Source organism: Phocoena phocoena, chromosome 10, assembly GCF_963924675.1.
Source record: "Phocoena phocoena chromosome 10, mPhoPho1.1, whole genome shotgun sequence".
Taxonomy (NCBI): domain Eukaryota; kingdom Metazoa; phylum Chordata; class Mammalia; order Artiodactyla; family Phocoenidae; genus Phocoena; species Phocoena phocoena.
The window spans coordinates 44,393,565-44,414,215 of NC_089228.1; the positions used below are offsets into that span (position 1 = coordinate 44,393,565).

The 20,651-nt window shown below is 42.1% G+C and overlaps 1 protein-coding gene across 2 annotated transcripts in view; it reads left to right on the plus strand.

Moving 5' to 3' along the window:
- ENTPD3 (ectonucleoside triphosphate diphosphohydrolase 3) overlaps positions 1 to 17,901 on the plus strand; it is a 33,371-nt gene extending 15,470 nt beyond the window's left edge. Inside the window, exons 4-10 of one of the 2 annotated variants that reach the window (XM_065885601.1) lie at positions 4,185 to 4,335; positions 6,691 to 6,850; positions 7,780 to 8,013; positions 13,112 to 13,384; positions 13,581 to 13,691; positions 14,670 to 14,807; positions 17,665 to 17,901. In XM_065885601.1, coding sequence (XP_065741673.1) covers positions 4,185 to 4,335; positions 6,691 to 6,850; positions 7,780 to 8,013; positions 13,112 to 13,384; positions 13,581 to 13,691; positions 14,670 to 14,807; positions 17,665 to 17,901 — 1,304 coding nt within the window. Of the gene's footprint in view, positions 1 to 4,184; positions 4,336 to 6,690; positions 6,851 to 7,779; positions 8,014 to 13,111; positions 13,385 to 13,580; positions 13,692 to 13,982; positions 14,169 to 14,669; positions 14,808 to 17,664 lie in introns of those variants that run through there. The other variant, XM_065885602.1, reaches the window with a different exon arrangement.
- The last annotated feature ends 2,750 nt before the right edge of the window (positions 17,902 to 20,651 follow it).

Sequence of the window (20,651 nt, forward strand, 5' to 3'; positions counted from 1 at the left end):
TCCCTTTGATCACGGTAGCCTCAGGGATCCATATATACTCACAATGACCAGAAGACCACAAATTACAGCTCAAATTACAGAGTTAAAGTTTGGCAAGTGTCATCCCCTGAAAGACAGGCAGCTTCACCAAGCATAATTTGGGTTTCTAGTTTCTAAGTTGCAAATTTCCCCAGGTGTCCCCTGCCTTGGCCAGTTTGAGGGGTTGGTGAATGCTTTTTTGCCCTATAGTGTTTCCTGAATGCCCAGGGCCTCAGAAATTTCTTTCTCAAGGGGTCCCTGGTGAGTATCCAGTCCTCAGGTGCTGTTTTCCGTGAGTTCACTGGGTGCTGCTTTAGCTGCTGGTCCCCATGCTGGTGCCTATTGCTCTGGCTGCTTGTTTTAAAGCCATTCCCTCAGGGTCACTTGTTCCTTGCCTGCCCCTCATCTGTTTTGCAGGAGGCACTGCTCAGGGTACCTGTTGCCTTCTCTCACAGGCGGCATTCATGTTTTCCCTTTAAACCAGCAGTTAAAAATTCTTTAAACTCCACTAGAGCCTAAACTTAACCATCTCCTCCACTGAAATACCTTAAAGAGTTGCTCTAGGAACCAGGCCACTACAGTGTTGGAAAGCATCCCTTGCCCATGTCTTTTGCTTTTGTCCGACCTCAAGTAAGTCTTGTGCCAGCTGTCCAACCCTCTCTTCCCAGATTGGAATAGCAGTTTTAGCTCTTTTCTTGGGGTTGTGAATCCCAGTATCCCATGAACCTATGAATCCAATCTCCTTTTCCCTCTGGGAGGCTTAAGGAACCTTATGCAAATAGGCCCCCGAGGGACATGCTCAAATACCCCACATTTCCACATTCTAGCAAGGCTCCTAACCAGTTCCTATCCAGAGACTAGCTCTGGCAGAATATATTTTGTTTGCTCTAGATTGGACTACACAATCCCCTTACTATAGTATTGTGAGCTGATGTGAAAATCTCATTGATTGATTGATTGATTGATTCCTGTACTTAATAAATATTTATTGGGTGCCTGCTGTCTGCCAGTAACTGTTCTTGACACTGGGAATTCTAAAATAACCAAAATATACAAAGCCTCTGCTGTTACAGAACTTACAGTCTAATGAAGGAGACAGAATAAATAAATGGGTATATGATATCAGGGAGAAGTGCTGTGAGGAGAAACTAAGCCAGCTAGGTGGATAGAGAGTGATCATTCTATTTCATGGGAGAGCAAAGAAGGTGATAGCTAAGCAGAGGCCAAATTGAGATGAGAGAGTGAGCCGTGCACCTGTTTGAGGGAAGAATTTGCTGAGCAGAGGGTGTGGCAAAAGAAAATGCCAAGGGTGACAGCTGCTCAGCATCTTCTAGGAAGAGCAAAGGGGCCGATGTGGCTGGAGCAGAACGAGTAAGAGAAACAAAAGTGAGAAATGAGGCCAAAGCTGTCACTGAGGCCAGCTCATAGAGGACCCTGAGATGCAGTAAAGGGTTTGACATTTACTCAAATGAATTTTCTTCAAAGTATATTGGGAAGCCATAAGGAGATTCTGATCAGGGAACTAACAGGATACGACATAATTTTAATGGGTCACTCTGTCAATGTAGAATACGTAGTCAAGGGACTAAGATTAGAAGCAGGAAAACCAGGGCTATTAGAGCAGTGCAAGTGGGAGGTGACGTTTTGGTGGTCTGGCCTAGACTGGTGCTTCTCAACATGGGGCGATGTTGCCCCCCAGGGAACATTTATCAATGTCTGGGACATTTTTTGGTTTTCATAACTGGGGCTGGCCGTGCTGCTGGCATCTAGTAGTAGAGAACAAGGATGCTGCTAACCATTACATAACTCACAGGACAGCCCACAAAACAAAGAATAACCCAGCCCAAAACTTCAGTAGTGCTGAGGTTGAGAAACACTGATTGAGAATAGTTCTGGGGAAGGGAGTGAGAAGTGCTCAGATTTGAGAAGTATTTTGAAAGTAGAGCCAAAAAGATTTTATGATAGATTCAATATGCAGCATTCTGGTTGATGGTGCCTGAACATTAGTTCTGACCTGAGTAACTGCATGGATGAAGGTACCATCTCCTTAGAGTGGGCAACACTGAGGGTAGAGTAGGTTGGAGCCATGGCAGGGATTAAGGAATTTGGTTTCAAATATATTAAGTTGGAGATGCCTATAAATCATCTAAGTCAATGGACAGCAAACTTTTCCTGTAAAGAGCTAGAGGATAAATATTTTTCATTTGTTGGCTATATGATCTCTGTTGTAACCATTTAACTCTCCCACTTTAGCATGAAAGCAGCCATAGACAATATGCAGACAAATTAGCATGTATGTATTTCAAGAAAGCTTCATTTATGGACACTTGTACATGCCTAATAGGATATACCCTAAGGACAAAAAGAACTTCAAAAAATCTTAAATTGTTTTCAATAATCCTATAATTGGTGGTAGTGCTGGTATTGTCATTGTCATACTGAGACTGTTGTGTGTGGATTGTGAAATAAAGCTAATGAGTTATTAAGTTGGAGGGGCTGGGAAACAGGCTAGTAAAAGGAAGATAAAGATACAAGATCAGTGAATTCAAGGAAGAACTTGAAGTTTTGAATTAGAAATACCACTAAGAATTCATGATGTGTTTTCTCTTGAAATAAAGTTTTCTCTAAGCCTGTCTTCTGGAAAGGCTTTCAGTAAGCAACCTAGCTTCCAAATTTTGAATGCTAAATACCATTACTCAATAAAAGAAACCAGGATTCCTTGGAAAAACAGCAGATTCCAGATCTGGGGCAGGAAATTTATAGGTCATTGATACATCTCATCATATCAGAAAGCAGAAAAGTTCTTAAAGGTTTCTGGGATCATGTCAAAAGGATTCAGCTGCCAAATTGAAGAGAGCGCCATTGGACAAGATAGGCCACCAATAAGAATAGTAACTGCAATGAATTGAAACATATCAAATATATCTTTAGATTCATATGCCCTTAAACAAACAAACGAACAAAATCCCTTATTGGTTAAATTAGGTAGATACTAGAGATGCAATCTATATTTTTTAAGCTGGTAAATAAAGGGAAAGAATCAAGCACTTATCCACTGCCTTCCCTATACAAACTGTATAGGGTAATCAAATAGTTAACGATGAGGAAGTTTTCCTCTTATAAAAGCATTTTAGGTAAAAAGTGAAGCAAGAATGATGGAAATAAAATATCAGCGTTTCATAAACCCTAATGGAGTAATGAATGGACCTAAGCAATGATCATTGATGCCTGTTAACAGCACAAAGAGAGAAACAACCAGATGCTTGTGCGTCTTATTGGAAATGCACATCCCTATAAACTACTCTTTCTGAAAAAGTTCAAACCTGAATCTGATTAAACCTCTGCATTCAGTTACCAATTTATAGAGAAAAACTGGGACCAAATAACATGTTAAATGAATCATGGGGCTGCAATCAGCAAATTCTAGACTGTGGGAAACTATAAGACAAATGAAATTGCAAGGAAAAAATGTTTAATTACAAAGAAAAATTAGAAAAGGGAGGCAGAATCTATATATTAAAAGAGACTTAAGAGACATGCCCCAATTATAATGGATGGAATTTATTTGGGCCCTAGTTCAAACAAACTAGATAGAGAGAGGTGGAGGGAGAGAGAGGGAGAGAAAAAATATGAATATGAAGGAAACGTGAAACTTAATTAGATATTTAATTATATTAAGGGATTATTTTTAAGATTTTTAGGTAGAATAATGAGACTATGGTTATGTTTCTTTAAAAGAATTCTTATCTTTTAATGATACATACTGAAATATTTATAGAATGGAATGATACCATGTCTGCAGTTTGCTTCATGATGAGAGAATGTGCAGATGGAGCAAGATTGATCATTGTTGAAACTGGAAGATGGGTGCATGGGTTTGTTATACTCTTCTCCCTACTTTTATTTATATTTGAAATTTCCATGATGAGAACTTTTTTTTTAAAGCAGGTCTTGGCTCATTACTTTTTTCACCTTTATAATTCTTTCCTTCCATATTTTGGGAATTGACTCATCTGTGTGACCACATGGAACTTAGCACATACACAATTTTCAGCCCCCTACAAAAACCCATTAATTTCCAGAGCTGATTTATTTTATATTTAAAAGTTGTACTGCTCTTGTTGGTTCCTGGGAAGGCTAAGAAGTGCTGACTGCTTGCTCTTCAGGCTCTGGGATCTCCAGCTATGGGGAAAACCCTCAAGATGCCCCCAAAGCCTTTGAGGACTGCATGCAAAAAGTCAAGGGGCACATTCCAGCCCACCTCCATGGATCCACCTGCATTTACCTGGGGGCCACAGCTGGGATGCGCTTGCTGAGGTAAGGGCTAGAATGGCACAGAGGAGCCCTTTGGACCAAAATAACCAGGAATGTGTTGAATTCTTTCCAAGAATGTAACTCTATTTCTGGGAATAAATCCAAAAGAAAGAAAGCCCATATTCTGCCATAAATTTAGGCTTTCAAAGTTAGGAAACTTTTAGTCTTTATCTTAATACTCAGAAAGAAACAGTTCTATATTTGATTCCCTTCCCCATGGTGATTTTACTGAGAGCTCAGAAAATAAAGGAAAGTGACATGAAATCTAATCATGGGATGTACCTCTAGTTTTCTAGAAAAGTAGAAACTGTTTTTGACTCCTGGTATTTTTTTTGAGGTACGCGGGCCTCTCACTGCTGTAGCCTCTCCCGTTGTGGAGCAGAGGCTCCGGATGCGCGGGCCCAGCAGCTATGGCTCACGGGCCCAGCCGCTCCACGGCACGTGGGATCCTCCCGGACCGGGCACGAACCCGCGTCCCTTGCATCAGCAGGCGGACTCCCAACCACTGCGCCACCAGGGAAGCCCTGACTCCTGGTATTTTAACACCTGTGGACAACCGGCTCCACTAAATGCAACCCACTATACTACTAAGCTGTGTAGCTTCTACCCATGTACAAAATGTCACTGAGATGTGCTTTCAAATAATGGGATTTCTGCTCCTCACCCCAAAGCCTTTGGCGTTACATAAAAACAAACATCTCATTTCATTCAATTAAGCAGTTCCTTCTAAATTTGTAGCCATGACTTTTAGCCCAGTTGCATTGTTTTTGAATGTCCTTTCTCTTCATTTTTTTCTCCATGATAATACTTCCTTGACCTTGAATTAAAAGAAAAATAGTTTTTTTAAAAAAACCATCAAACTTAAATCTACCTAAATTAAAGGGTAGATGCTGCCCTAAACTTTGAAAATAAGGCTTTCTCCCCAAAAGATGACACTCATTCTGCTTCAAAGCCACTTTGTCTGTGATCCCAGGAATGTAAAATTACATGTATTTTCTTCATGTGGGCATGAAGAAAATACAAAGGAACAACAGAGTCACTTTAAGATGATCATCAAAAAAAATCATGAAGCACTCTCAATTGGACTGAGCCCTTTCCTTGTAGTTTTCCTCTCCTTTTTTCTATTCCCGTGTCCTGGTTGACCAAGTAGAATGCGGAAAGAAGTCAGATTTCTTTGCTTACTCTTGGAATCTGCAGTGTGTTTTCAAAATTATTGTGTTTACCTGAAATAGAAATGTCATAGAAATTCCCTTCTTCTGCCTTTTCTTTCTTATGGAAACAAAGAACCCAACTTTCTTGGTTGCTTTTTTTCTCCCAATCCTCTCCGCGAGAAATCACTCAAAGGTTCTGTAATTTATAGCCCATGACAAAAACCATGGAATACAAAAGTTTGCCAGTTGGGGAAAAAGTGGATGTCGCATTTGAATAAATTAAATATTAATGCCTCCTTGTGAAACTTTCTGATGGTGATCCATTTCTTCTGAGGAACTAGTTGATATTTTAATTGCTAGAAAAGTCAAATATTAAAAAAACAATAATTTGAGAATCTCTAGGATGGGAATTAATAAAACTAGGAAAATTCTTAATTATTTTCCAAGCAGTGATAATTTGCTACTGAACTGGAATGGACTTCTGCTTGTAGCATTTCTCTTTCTTCTTCTTCAAGCCAAGAGTGAGCCAGTGCCCCTGGCTTTCTTAACCCACTGATGAAAGGAAAAAGAGTCTCCCAAGTGAGATTTCTTTCATAAAATGGCAGCAGATGAATGATATTATTACTCTACATCATGGGTGATATGAACACTATGCTACCACTCCTCCATGGGTCAGCACACTAATGAATTTCAATTCAATGACAGCCATGATGGCCATCATATCCCCTCATGATGAAGCCCTCCCAAAGAGCAAAGCTGGGACAGCTGAAAACTCATCCCTCTTCCTTTCCCCCTCCCGCCTAAGCTCCCCTTCCTTCTGGCCTGATGAGGGCTTCTTTATATGGTGCCCCGAGAGATTACTTATGCCACTCCTATGCCTTCACCGATCTCCTTTCCTCTGCTGATCTGAGACAGAGCAATGGTGACTGAGTAGGAAGCTCTTTTCATTAGCTGGTTGCTAGAGAGAGGGATAGGAACAGGTAGGGGAGGAGAGAACAAGTGGTATTTTTACTGGTAGCTGTTTTCCTGCTTGGCAGTTTGACAGGTAACAAGTGCATCCTGCCTTGCCTGGGAGGCTTCATCTTGTACAGGGGGTTGCCATGCCTTATATACATCTGGAAAACTGTCCCTGCCTGAAGTGGGTGGAGGGGTTATTTTAAGATCGTTGTCTGGGCACTCAGCCTTTTGTGTTCTGTGCCTTGCATAGGTTGCAAAACGAAACAGCAGCTAATGAAGTCCTTGCGAGCATCCAAAACTACTTCAAGTCTCAGCCCTTTGATTTTAGGGATGCTCAAATCATTTCTGGGCAAGAGGAAGGGATTTATGGATGGATTACAGCCAACTATTTAATGGGAAATTTCCTGGAGGTGTGTGAAAACAAATGCATGGTTTTTAATCTTGCTGTTTATCCTGTCCCCTGTGGTTGGTAACTTAAGCAGAGGTACATACCAACAGGGCCACCTGTCCTGCGTTGCTTCTATCATGTAATGAATTAGGGAAACATCTATGATACAACAGCTAAGAAAAGACATGTATAGCTAGGACAAAGCCGTGGATCCTAAACAGGACCAAATGCATGGGAAAGGGGGAATATCATCATTTTACTAGCTAATAAGAAATTAGAGGCAGGGAAGGATCTAAATCTAGCAGTGGGCTATGAGTCTTTTGAAGGACACCTGGAAAATGACCCTTCCAAGAAGCCCCACAGCCATCTGGAATTTACAGAGCCCTCAGGCAGCTTTCTTCCCAACTCATTCTGTGTCCTCAGGTCTCCTCACATTCCAGTCTCCATACTCCCTGCTCCTTTGGTGCAGAGGACACCATATTATGTTCAGCCTAAGACCTATTTTCTTCCCCCTTGAATACATTTTTAATTAAATTAAATTAAATTAGTTAATATTTTGGAAAATTCACATAAAAATCCACATTTCTAGCTTCTCCTGCCCCCCTCACTCCCCAAAAGTTGGAGGAGCTGGTCACGGTAGACTCACATTCCTGCATGGCAACAACCAACTGGAACAGAGTATAGCTCATGCATTCCCCAGTTTGCCCCAGGCCCCACCATTCCCTACTGTCTACACCTCATTCCCTATTGTCTACTCACTCATTTATGTTGCCTGTACAGTCCCTGTAAGCATTTGAGTTCACCACCCCTGAAATAAAGGAGAGATCTGGCCCTGAATGCTTCCTATGTCATATTTCTTAGCAATAAGAGATGGGTCTTGGGTGAAGAACCCTAGCCAATCAGAGATGGTACCTTTGGTCTTTTTTCTTGTTTCCTTTTCCTACTATGTAGAAGAGCCTGTGGCATATGTGGGTGCATCCGAATGGAAAGGAGACCACAGGTGCCCTGGATTTAGGCGGTGCCTCCACCCAAATATCCTTCACGGTAGAAGAGAACGTGGGGCTGAACACCAGTGACATCGTGAAGGTGTCCCTGTATGGCTATGAGTACACACTCTACACGCATAGCTTCCAGTGTTATGGCCGGAATGAGGCTGAGAAGAGGTTTCTGGCAATTCTTCTTCAGGTACCTGAGCCAGGGGGCAATGGGTATTCCCTCGGGGGTCTTAGCTGAGAGGAAGATGCCTTGCCTTCTGGGGTCTGTCCTTTCCACTCCAATTAGAAGATGGAGGGAAACAGCAGCATTTTCCTGTTTACTTGTGGGCGTCCAAGCTCTCTCTCTCTCTCTCTCTCTCTCTCTCTCTCTCTCTCTCTCTCTCTCTCTCTCTCTCATGTTGATCATTTCCAGTGTATCTGAGTCAGAAGTCCAGGGAAATTCCAGAGCTCCAGATGTTTTATAAATGATTCAGGACTTGGGATCCCTTTATGGACACAAGCTGTTTTAAACCAGTAGCTAAATTAACCTGAGAATGTTGAGACTCCCCTGAGTGCAGCCAAAATAATAAAAGTGATCATATGGGAAATGCTTGCTGACAGGGGAGAGGGCAGAGCCCTCCCCAGGCTCAGGCTTCTTTTACATGAGCCTATATTAGGCAGATTTCATGCCCTTTATATGTTGGGGTCTTAGAGCAGCCAAATTCCATCACATCAGTCACTAATTCATATGGTAAATGTTCCATGGCACAGATGGCTACTTCAGGCATCAACTAGAAGGCTGTCACTAATATGAACTTGACATTAGTACTGTATGTGTCAGCAAGGGCACTAGCACCATGGATGTGACCTGAGATCCCAAATTCCAGTGCTAAGGGGACATCAATCTCAGCCATGGCTGAGAAGGGAAGATGAAGATGAAGGGAACATGAAGGGAAGGAGGCTTGATCACCTAAAGGGGCATGGGGCCAACCGGAGGCCACAGATCCTGGCTTCTGATGGGGCCCAGGGGAAGGAGACAAGAGCTGGGTCAGCCTATGAACATAGTGGACACAGCATCAGTAGCTTAAGCCCCACCACTGCAACCTACTTTGGTCATTGAAGAAGGAAGCAGTATTCCCCAGCCATTAGCCTGTAGAAAATTGGGCTGGTTTACAAAAGTGTCATCAGCAGAAGTCACATCTTCAGATCCCCATATTTACTGAGTAACCATGCAAGGTAGGTGGTGAGAATTCACCCTCCAGGTCTGGCCCTCTTCCCAAAACTTCTCTTTCAGCCTCACAGGAAAGGCTGGAGCCCCACTACACATGCATGCCACATGTATTGTTGAGAGAGCCTGAGCATTCCTGGGAAGGACAGAGCGGGGACCCTGCAGGCAGCCCTGAGCTACACTTCCATGGCTCAGAAGACTCAGTGCCCACTCCAGACCCTCATATCCACCCTACACTCAGCCAAACCAAACCCCACATGGAGCTTAGCCAACCCTCGTTAACTGGGGCTCCTCTTTTCTCTCTCTCCTTTTATTTTTAGCAATACTTATTGTCCCTTCCTCCAGCTCTGGCTCTGGTGGGGGTGGAGGGTGGAGCAGGGGCTCCTCCGAACTTTAGACAGGAAAAGGGAAGCAGGTGAAATCACCCTTCTTCCAGAATGAGTGGAGGTTTGAGAAGCTAACCTCTTAAATTTGACTGACACTGAGGAATAGTGTGTGTGTGTGTGTGTGTGTGTCTTTATGCACACACTCCTACAATGTTTATTAAAGAATGTCTATGTACCCAACAGTCTACAGTAGAGAAGTGAATACTCCACCTGGATGAGGTCTCATTTGGGTTTGAGAATGCAGGTCTCAAGGTGTGAGCCCAGGACTGGGGGCAGAGGTGGGAGACCCCAGCCCCTCACTACAGATAGTCAGGTCACAGGGACAGGGTGTGTCTACAACTTGCCTGATAACATCTGGATGCCTGAGAGGGTGGCTCTGCCCTGTAAGCCTTCTGACTCAGGTGAGGGGAAGAATCCAGGTGTGATGAGGATCACCCACAAATGCATGTCCCGATTTGCCTGACCAATACTTTCATGTCCCAAAGATGTGCTGCCAAGCCCCAACTTAGAAGGTTCCCAAAGATTACTGCATCATGAACTGGCTGAGTAAATGCCACCAGTCCAGGACTCATTTCCCGGTCTGTAATATAAGGGGCTACAGAGTGTGGTGAGAGTGACACCTAGATATATACTTTGCAAATTATTTTCTTAAAAAGGAGTCTCCAGTCACCCCAGGGCTCAAGTCTCACTCTGAGAGCATGTTAGACATTAGGGACATGAATTCACTTTCTCTTCCTCTTTAAATAAGACGTAAGTATTACTTAAAGTAACACTTAAAGTAATACTTGAGTATTTATTTATTTTTGGCTGTGTTGAGTCTTCATTGCTGCATGCTGGATTTCTCTAGCTGTGGCGAGCGGGGGCAACTCTTCGTTATGGTGCGTGGGCTTCTCACTGAAGTGGCCTCTCTTTGTTGTGGAGCATGGGCTCTAGGCATGCGGGCTTCAGTAGTTGTGGCACGAGGGCTCAGTAGTTGTGGCTCGCGGGCTCTAGAGCTCAGACTCAGTACTTGTGCCTCATGGGCTTAGTTGCTCTGCGGCATGTGGGATCTTCACGGACCAGGGCTTGAACCCGTGTCCCCTGCATTGGCAGGTGGATTCTTTTTTTTTTTTTTTTTTTGCGGTACGTGGGCCCCTCACTGCTGTGGCCTCTCCCGCTGTGGAGCACAGGCTCCGGACACGCAGGCTCAGCGGCCATGGCTCACGGGCCCAGACTGGGATTGTCCCGGACCAGGGCACGAACCCGCGTCCCCTGCATCGGCAGGCGGACTCTCAACTACTGCGCCACCAGGGAACCCTGGCAGGTGGATTCTTAACCACTGCGCCACCAGGGAAGTCCTCTTCTGTTTTTAAAGTAACACATGTTCAGTGAAAAAAAATTAGAAAATACAGACATAAAAAATATAAATAATAAACAAACAAAACCTGGAATTAGCCACCATCAACACAGTATTGCATTTTCTTCCAGTTTTTTTTTTCATGCAGGAATATGTATAGTATTTACAAATTTGGCTTCATATGGTTTACATATAATTTTATATCCAGCTTTTTTTTAACCTAACAATATATTGTGAGCAGTTTCCTGTGTTGTTAAACATCTTTTGAAATTAATACTTTTATAGGTGCATAATATTCCAAATACCATTATTTAAAAAGAAAAACTATATTGGTCATTTTATTATAAAAGAAAGTACATGACCCTTTCATGCCAGTGCCCTGAAAACACTAAATTCAGGGAAGATTTATTGAATGTTGAGGGCCTAAGCAACTTGGCACACTGGCAAATTATATTTAAGGAATGCCATAACAAATAATTCACACTCCAAAAAGAGAAGTGAAATAATCTTTACTGAGCTTCTTCTGCCAGAAATAATTTATATTATCTTGCTTCTTCTCCAAGCCAAGCCAGAAATGATTTAATTATTTAAAAAGTATAAGGCAGATTTGGAGGGAGAAACTAAATAATCATTTGGTTGATTTGATATTTTTCTTTTAATGAATATTTCAGCCATAGGGTGATCATGGCATGATACGTTACAAATTAGACATAAGACCTTTTGAACACCATAGATTTTTTCACACCATTAAGGCAGAAGGGGGCCTGTTTGCTGCCTCCACAGAGTCATATGAAGATCTTTCTGCAGAACACTCATGTCAGTTATACTGGATGAGTGTTGGACTTCTGTAGGATTCTGTGTAGAATCCTACCACTGCCTTTTGTTAAATGATTACATTATTTTGACATGTATCTCAGTTTCCTCAGCAGTAAAATGAAAGAGTTGGGCTAAGTGTTTTCTGGGTCAAGATTTTACTGTAGGGGTAAAATATGCCTTAGTAGCTTTGAAATTAGAGTTTGAATCCAATTTCTTGGAAAAGAGAGTCCATAAATAGAACCAAACACATTTTGGAATTCAGCGTTTGATAAAGGGAACATTTTTGACCATAGATAAAAATTGGATAATCATCTGGAAAAAGTAAAATCAAATCCCAATCTTAATACCAAATTAATTACAAATGGATCGAAGATTTCTATGTAATGCGATATTTATTACAGCATTGTTTTGTAAAGGCAAATGACTGGAAACTACCTAAGTTTTCCTCTAGAGGGGACTCCCTAAATAAATTATAGTTTATTTGTACAGTAGAGTGCTATGCAGCTACTAAAAACCCACTCTTACACTTACAATGAAAGGAAAATCTCAAAGATATATTTTTAAGTAAGAAAAGCAAGGGGCAGAACAGTGTGTATACAGTACTGCCATTTATGATTTAAAAATTTTAGGGACTTCCCTGGTGGTGCAGTGGATAAGAATCCGCCTGCCAATACAGGGGACATGGGTTCGAGCCCTGGTCCGGGAAGATCCCACATGCCACAGAACAACTAAGCCCATGAGGCACAACTACTGAGCCTGAGCTCTAGAGCCCGCGAGCCACAACTACTGAGCCCTTGTGCCACAACTACTGAAGCCCGCGTGCCTAGAGCCTGTGCTCAGCAACAAGAGTGAAGTCACTGCAATGAGAAGCCCACGCACCACAACGAAGAGTAGCCCCCACTCGCCACAACTAGAGAAAGCCTGCACGCAGCAACGAAGATCCAATGCAGCCAAAAATAAATAAATAACTCTATTAAAAACAAAATTTTTTTTTAATTTTTAAATTTTAAAAAGAGAGGAGAAAAGAAAATATATTTGCACATGCATACAAGAAGTATACACAGAATCTCTGGTAGAATACACAAAACTGGCAATAGTGGTTACTTCCAGGGAGGGAATAAGGGTGGGGAAAGTGGATGGGAGGGAGCCTTAATTTTCATAATATATTTATTTGTACCTTTTGAATTATTTTTTTAGGTGGATAGATAACATTCTCTTCAAAATGGTCAATGAATCTAAACATATCTTGTTTTCTCATCAAAATGGAGTTCATAAAACCTGCTTCACAGGGCTGTGGTAAGGGCTGGAGCAGACAGAGTAAGCAAGAGCCTAGTGTTGTGCCTGGTGCAGGGTGATCATCCCCCAACCCTGACTTGAGTTATCTAGACAACCTGGGAGTTCCCTTCTACATTGACGCAGAATGGCCTTTTTTCCGTTTCTCTCTCGGCATTGGTGGGGGACAACAGTAAGGATTTGCACTGAGGATTTGTACTTGGGCCTGCACAAAACAGTGATATCTAACACCTCATTCTTGTACCTACAGAATTATACCACTGAAACCACATTTGCCAACCCCTGTTACCCTCGGAATTACAACACCACCTTCACTGAGGCACATGTGTTTGGCAGCCTGTGTACAGAGGACCTGAGACCTGAAAGTTATGATCCCAACAACATCATCACTTTTGAAGGAACCGGGGACCCATCACTGTGTAGGGAAAAGGTGGCTTCCCTATTTAACTTCAGTGCTTGCCATGACCGAGAAGTCTGTTCCTTCAATGGCGTATATCAGCCAAAAGTTAAAGGGTCATTTCTGGTAAGGGCAAAACTATGGAAAGATTCCTTTTTTCCCCATTGAATATTTCTTTCTCACCTTTCTGTTTTTCCTCTGCTGAGCTGTTTCCCACTTTCTTATTCAGTACCCTGAAACCTCCATATTATATCCCATTCTGAAACCTCCATATTATATCCCATTCTGAGAACTTATTTCCTTCTGCACGACTTCCTTACAGGCTTTTGCAGGATTCTACTACACAGCCAGTGCTTTCAACCTTTCGGGTAGCTTTTCCCTGCACACCTTCAACTCAAGCACCTGGAATTTCTGCTCAGAGAATTGGGGTAAGGTCAGTATTTAAAGAGAAAGGATCCATATTGGTACGAAACAGTACAGCAGAGTAGATTCCATTTGTGTGCATGTGTGTGTATATTCTGAATTTGACTTTTATGCTGTCCTCCTTTCACCATATCCATAAGATGGGGATAGTAAGGGACCCCAGCTCATAGCTGCATTGTGAATTAATGTTCTAACCATGGGCACAATGGTTATAACAGTGTTTGGCATGTCATAAGCACTCTATAAACTTAGATTGTTCTTCTGTGATGTTGTATAGGGATTTGGTGGGGGGGGAACATAGGAGATATGGTGTATATGTACAATGGAATATCACTCAGCCATAAAGAATAATGAAAGTTTGCCATTTGCAACAACATGAGTGGACCTGGAGGGTATTATGCTTAGTGAAATAAGTCAGACGGAGGAAGACAAATACTGTACGTTATCACGTATATGTGGAATAACATAAAAAATAAATAAAACAAATGAACATAAAACAGGGACATTTTTATCATTGTATTATTTTATAGTAATTTTAATTATTAAATTCTGGGTGATAAGATTCTTTAAAATATGACAGCTGACCTAAGCTGTTCTGAAATGGTTTTTTTTTTGGCTGCGTTGGGTCTTCATTGCTGCGTGCGGGCTTTCTCTAGTTGCGGCGAGTGGGGGCTACTCTTCGTTGCGGTGTGCAGGCTTCTCATTGCGGTGGCTTCTCTTGTTGTGGAGCATGGGCTCTAGACATGTGGGCTTCAGTAACTGTGGCGCACGGACTCAGTAGTTGTGGCTCACGGGCTATAGAGCGCAGGCTCAATAGTTGTGGCACACAGGCTTAGTTGCTCCATGGCATGTGGAATCTTCCCGGACCAGGGCTTGAACCCGTGACCCCTGCATTGGCAGGCAGATTCTTAACCACTGCGCCACCAGGGAAGTCCCTGAAATGTGTGTTTTAAAACCTGCCTCCTCCCTGTTTTGAACCTGCCTTCAGCTCCCACTGCTGCTCCCCCGGTTTGATGAGGAGTACGCTCGTTCCTACTGCTTCTCAGCCCATTTTATCTACCACTTGCTTGTAAATGGATACAAATTCACCGAGAACACCTGGCCCCAAATACATTTTAAAAAAGAGGTAAGTCAAAGCACAAACTGTTTCCTCCTCTTTCTCTCAAAATAGATGCTTGTGTGTATGTGCGTGAACGAAATGTAGAAGGTAAGTGGGACTTGGGGTTTAACTTGCTAAATGGAGCCAATGAGGCTTGATCCCTGGTGAGTTTATGAGAAAAGATGATGGAGAATTCAGAGGAAGTGGTCATCAGAAACCTTCCACATGAGTTAAGGATTAGATGCCAAGAACCGTGGACTCTGAGCTCCGTGGCGGCAGCACTTGTTTTATCATCCTCATATTCCTAGCATTCAGCACAGGGCTGAGAACATGGAAGGTGCTTAGTAAATGTTGTTGAGTGAATACATAAATATGTTAAGGAACAGAGACTTTTCATCCTGACAAGAAGCTTCAAATGTAACAATTTTGTTAAGAGAATAGTAACTAATTGCTCTCCATTCTACACAAATGTCAGAGTAAGATCTATGCTTCAGAGAATAGGGATTAAATAAGCAGCATTAAATAAGAATTTGATCTTAGAATGAGTCTGAGGTCACTGTATTCACTCTCAAGTGTCCAGAATGGTCCAGTGCTGGAATGACAGCTCTTACCAGGTGACTATTTGGTGAGGGGCCTCTGTACCTTGCTTTCATGACGCAGCCTTGCTGATATTTTCATCCAGCACTCTGTTCCCCAGATTCTGGGAGGGTTTTCTCATTTCAGGAAGAGCAGATGTAAAGCCTGAAGTATGTCTGGAGTCAGTCTGTTCGATGTTAGCTTCGGCAATAATTAGATTAAAGCAAGCAATATCCAGCATTAGGCCTGTGACTGTTTACTTTTACATAGATAAAACTGAGTCATCTATAAAAATTAAGCATGTCTGGAGATGTTTAAGGACTGTTGGTGGCATGTACTCTCCAAGCTTTTTTTCTAATTAATCTAATTACCAGGAAAGTAAATTATGAGAATGGGGAATGATTTTCCATTAAATACCAATTTGGGGGGATACAGAATTCTAGGTTTCAAGTTCCTTTCCTTTATTTATAAAGAATTTAATACTCAGTCAAATTAGTATTCAAATATGAGGGTATAAATAGACTTCAGAAGATTTGCCATGCAAAGATTTACATCCAAAATATTTTTGTAGGAAATGATCAAATAAGAAATAAATCCAGATGTATAAAAATATAGGAAGTAAGAATAAATGATGTTGTGGCTTAAAATTTACATTAAAAATGAAAAAAGAAAACTAACACCAAAGAAAAGTAAAAGAGAAGAATCCATTTATAACAATCCAGAATTCTAGTATAGCTAATATCCAATGTGATGGGGGTATGGTTGAGGGTCATAGGGTACAGGGACATAAGAGTGGCCTGAAACGCTCATCTTGTAAAGTGGAACATATTTATATCATTTTTAAGGCAATAAATGAAAAAAATAAACATAGGGAAGTAGCACTTATTGAAAATTTAAAACTAAGGTATTAGAAAGCAGTCCAAATATATCAATAATCACAATAATCATAAATGGACTAAACCTACCAGTTAAAAGGCTCTGTCAGATTGGATTTTTTTAAATGAAGTATATGTTGTTTATAAGAGAAACCATCTTTAAGGACATGGAACATTTTTTGGGTTTTTAAAAAATTTTATTGAAGTATAGTTGATTTACAATGTTGTGTTAATTTCTGCTATACAGCAAAATGATTGTTATACATATATATATTCTCTTTCGTATTTGTTTCCATTATGGTTTATCACAGGATACTGAATATAGTTCCCTGTGCTATACAGTAGGACCTTGTTGTTCATCCATCCTATATAAAATAGTTTTCATCTGCTAATCCCAAACTCCCAATCCATCCCTCCCCCACCTCCCTCTCCCTTGGCAACCACAAATCTCTTCTCTATGTCTGTGAGTCTGTTTCTGTTTTGTTCATTTTTAAAGGACATGGAAAGTTAAAAAAAATTTTTTTAACTATCAGGCAAATACTACACAAAAGAAAATTGGTGTAGCTTTTTAATATCTGACAAAATAGTCTAAGATAAAGAGCATCATTTGAGATAGAGAGGATAGAAGATTGCAAATTTGAAACATTTATACATCTAATAAAATAGCTGAAAAACATGTAAACAAAAATTGATGGAACTACCAGATGAAACTGACGAAGCCTGCTTCCCACTTAAACTGACCTTCTTTTCTTTTTTTTTTGTTTTTTTTTGGGGGGGTATTTATTTGGCTGCACCAGGTCTTAATTGAGGCACGCGGGACCTTCATTGCTGTGTGCGGGATCTTAGTCGCAGTGTGTGGGATCTTTAGTTGCGACATGTGGGATCTTTTTTTGGTTTTGGCACGTGGGATCTTTTTTTTAGTTGCGGCACGCGGGCTCTTAGTTGTGGCATGAAGGATCCAGTCCCCTGACCAGGGATTGAACCCGGGCCGCCTGCATTCAGTGTGGAGCCTTAATCACTGGACCACCAGGGAAGTCCCCTGACCATCTTTTCTTAGAAACTGGTCCTGGGTTCAGTAAAACATGCATCACCTTCTTTCTTTAGCTATAGACACTTCTGTACCCGATGACAGAGAAACTTTCACTGTTATTAACTGTGCCCTCTTCACGCTTGGCTGTGACGAGGCCATGAGGATTAGTTCTTCTGGCTGTTTCCTCTGCAGTGTGGGAGATTGGGCCCTCGAGCCTTTGTGGTCACAGTGACCTGGGTTCTAGCCCAGTCTCTGCAGTGTCTGAAATTAGGCAAGTCCTTTGACCTCCTTAGGCCACAGTTTCCTGGTGGTGTCTCAGGAGGGTGACCATGGTGTGCCCTGGGGATATAATCAGTGCCTCAAGCCCAGCCCTGAGAACTGAGTCGTCTCCTCTACTCCACAGGTGGGGAACAGCAGCATAGCCTGGTCTCTTGGCTACATGCTCAGCCTGACCAACCAGATCCCAGCCGAGAGCCCCCTGATTCGCCTGCCCATCAAGTCGTCTGCCTTTATGGGCACCCTCACCTTCTTCACAGCAGTGGCCTTGCTGTGTCTGACATATCTTGTGTACCTGTGTGTGTCATCCAGGAACCAGAGGCGCTCCCAGCATGCCTTGGACAACACAGTGGACTCTGAGTGAGCCTCACAATGTGGCTCCTGGAGCCTGAGGGCTGCCCATAACCAGCCTGGGGGGCACCAAACAATGCAAGCAAAATGTCCATCTTCAGGAAACACAGTTAAAGTCCAATGCCTGTGTGCCTCTCAGATACTGATTTATGCCAAAGCACCTCTTGGGGAGTCTCCCAACTGTTCTGTGTACATTGCTCCTCCAGAGACCCCACCACCCACTAGCTGACCTATTGGGGAACAGAGGAGAGACAGGCCATCAAGGTCAGGCTCTTTCATCCAAGTGCCCCAGAGGAAGAGTAAGTTGAGAATATGACAGTTTAATGTTGAAGAATATGCCAGTTTAACGTTGAAGAATTGACCTCAGGGCTCAGTTTGCATTTTCCCTCCTTCAAAAATGCTGTATTTCTCCCAGCGGGTTTGGAAGCTGGCAGGTGTCTAGTAAGCATCTGGCCCCGTCAGATATCTCATTTTATGGCTTCCTCTCATTGGTCCTTAACTAAGACTTTCCTTAACAACCCCCAAAACATTGAGCTCCCTCAGACTGGGAGAACATTGTATCTGGGGGAAAAGCCTCCTTTACCCCAAGGACAGTGGCCCCAGCCAAGCTTCTCTCATGTAGGCAGAACCTGAAGGACAGAGACACGCACAACGTCTACCAGAAAACGACAAGTCGTTCCTGAAGCGGGATTCCCACTCAGGGCTCTGCTTGTTAGATCGCCACCTTTGTGTGTATCATCCTCCTTGCCTCCCCTCCCCATTGCTGTGTCCCCCTGTAAAACATTTATTCCTAGCAAGGCTATCATGTTCCAGATCATTCTGCCTTTGCTAGGCTTTTGCTTATGGTTGGCTTTCCATCGTTAGCACCATATGCATTTCACCCACCATTCCGACAGGTGCACCTGATGTTGTCACAAGACATCCTCTTCTATGATTTGCTTACCAATTATCAGTACTTTCCTAGATGGTAGGCCTCTGCATAGTAGCCACAGTTCTTGACTTTGGGAAAAGAAAAGGAAGCTGCGGGGACATTTAACTCCAAAGTGGGATGGGAAAGACTCTAGCAAGTCCAATGGCTACAAATTAAAAATAAACATTCTTTCAGATTATAGTTTGTTTGCTGAATACAGAATAAATGACTCTTATTTTATTGTGACTTGCAGTGTGTGTGTTTGTTACCTTGCATATGGTACTCTTTCTCCTAAGGACCCAAGGTGGCATTTATGAAAGGAAGCTTTAAAAACTAAAAAAAATTTCTTAAGGAAACGTTCCTAGTGCATTAAGAAAGTCATGCATTAATATCACCTTTATTCCAGAGAGTTCAAAGTGCTTCACTTTAATAAATCTTTGTTTCCTTGAAATAACTGAGTCAAACATTTCTTTACTTTTTTTGACATTGCAAAGCTTCTGTGAGGCTACAACCTGCCACTCATATCTTGATTCCCACCCAAAATGGCTGCTCCCATCCCAAAGTGCACCTTTGTTCACACAGTTCTTCCTACCTAGACTGTGGGTCATCCTCCCACCCATCCAAATAATCATATTTCTAAAGGCCCAATCCTAGCTCTACTTCTTCCACAAAGCATTCCTTGCACACAAATGTGCATGCATACACACACACACACACACACATACAAATGATCTATCTCTTGGACTACTTTTAAAAAACTAACTACATAAATTCTTATATTGTTGTTTATCTTTGTGTGTGCATATAGCTTATTCTAAAACACACAGTAGGCTACATAAGGGCAATTCATCACTCACACATTCAACAGATATTTAAGAAATACCTACTATGGGCCTGACACCTTGCCAAGTGTGATCTCAGATTTGGATAAGTGCTATGACTGTATTATATACTCAACATATTTGTTGATTGATGGTTCCATAAATGACTGAGGGGTGGGCAGTAAGCTCTAGAGATATCAGATAAAATAGCATCCAAGTCACCAAGAGTTTGCAAATAAAAAGATATGTCTGTGCAGGAAAGAAGGTCAAAGCTCCATGAAGACGAGTTGTAGTCAACATTTCTAGCCAATTTGGGAATTTGGAATGAACTGATGAAGTATTTTGAGTTTTCTGACATACACCAAAGAATTCTTTTCAGACAGACCATCTCTAGATCTGCAGGCTAAGTAATGTATCTGGCACTACTGTGGTAGGCAAAAGTCTAAGTAACACCCTCTGGTGTTACTCCTGAGATTACATCATTACATGGCACAAGGGATGTGCAGATATTAATCAGTTGACCTTAAAATGGAGAGATTATCCAGGTAGGCCTAATCGTATCACATGAGCTCGTTAAAGGCAGAGTATTTTCTCCAGAAAAGGAAGTCATATTCAAAGCATGAGGAGGATTTGACTATTGCTAACTTGAAGATGGAGAAAGCTAGGTAGAAAGGGCCTGAGAGCAGCCCCTAGGAACTAAGAGCAACCCCTGGCTGACATCCAGCAAGGAAGAGGGACCTCTGTCCTACAACTGCAAAGAACAGGGTTCAGTCAACAATCTAAATGAACTTGGAAGCAGGTCTCCCCAGAGCCTCCAAATAAGAGATTGACCCAGTTGACATGTTCATTTCAGCCTGTGAGTCCCTAAGCAGAGAACCCACCCATACTTCTGAACTTCAGAGTTTCAAGGTCAGAAATGGGTGCTGTTGTAGGCCACTAAGTTTGTGGCCACTTGTAACACAGCCATAGAAAATTAATAAAACTACAGAACTCCAAGCCCCAAGGCTCCAAACAGAGCAAGTGCTTACATTT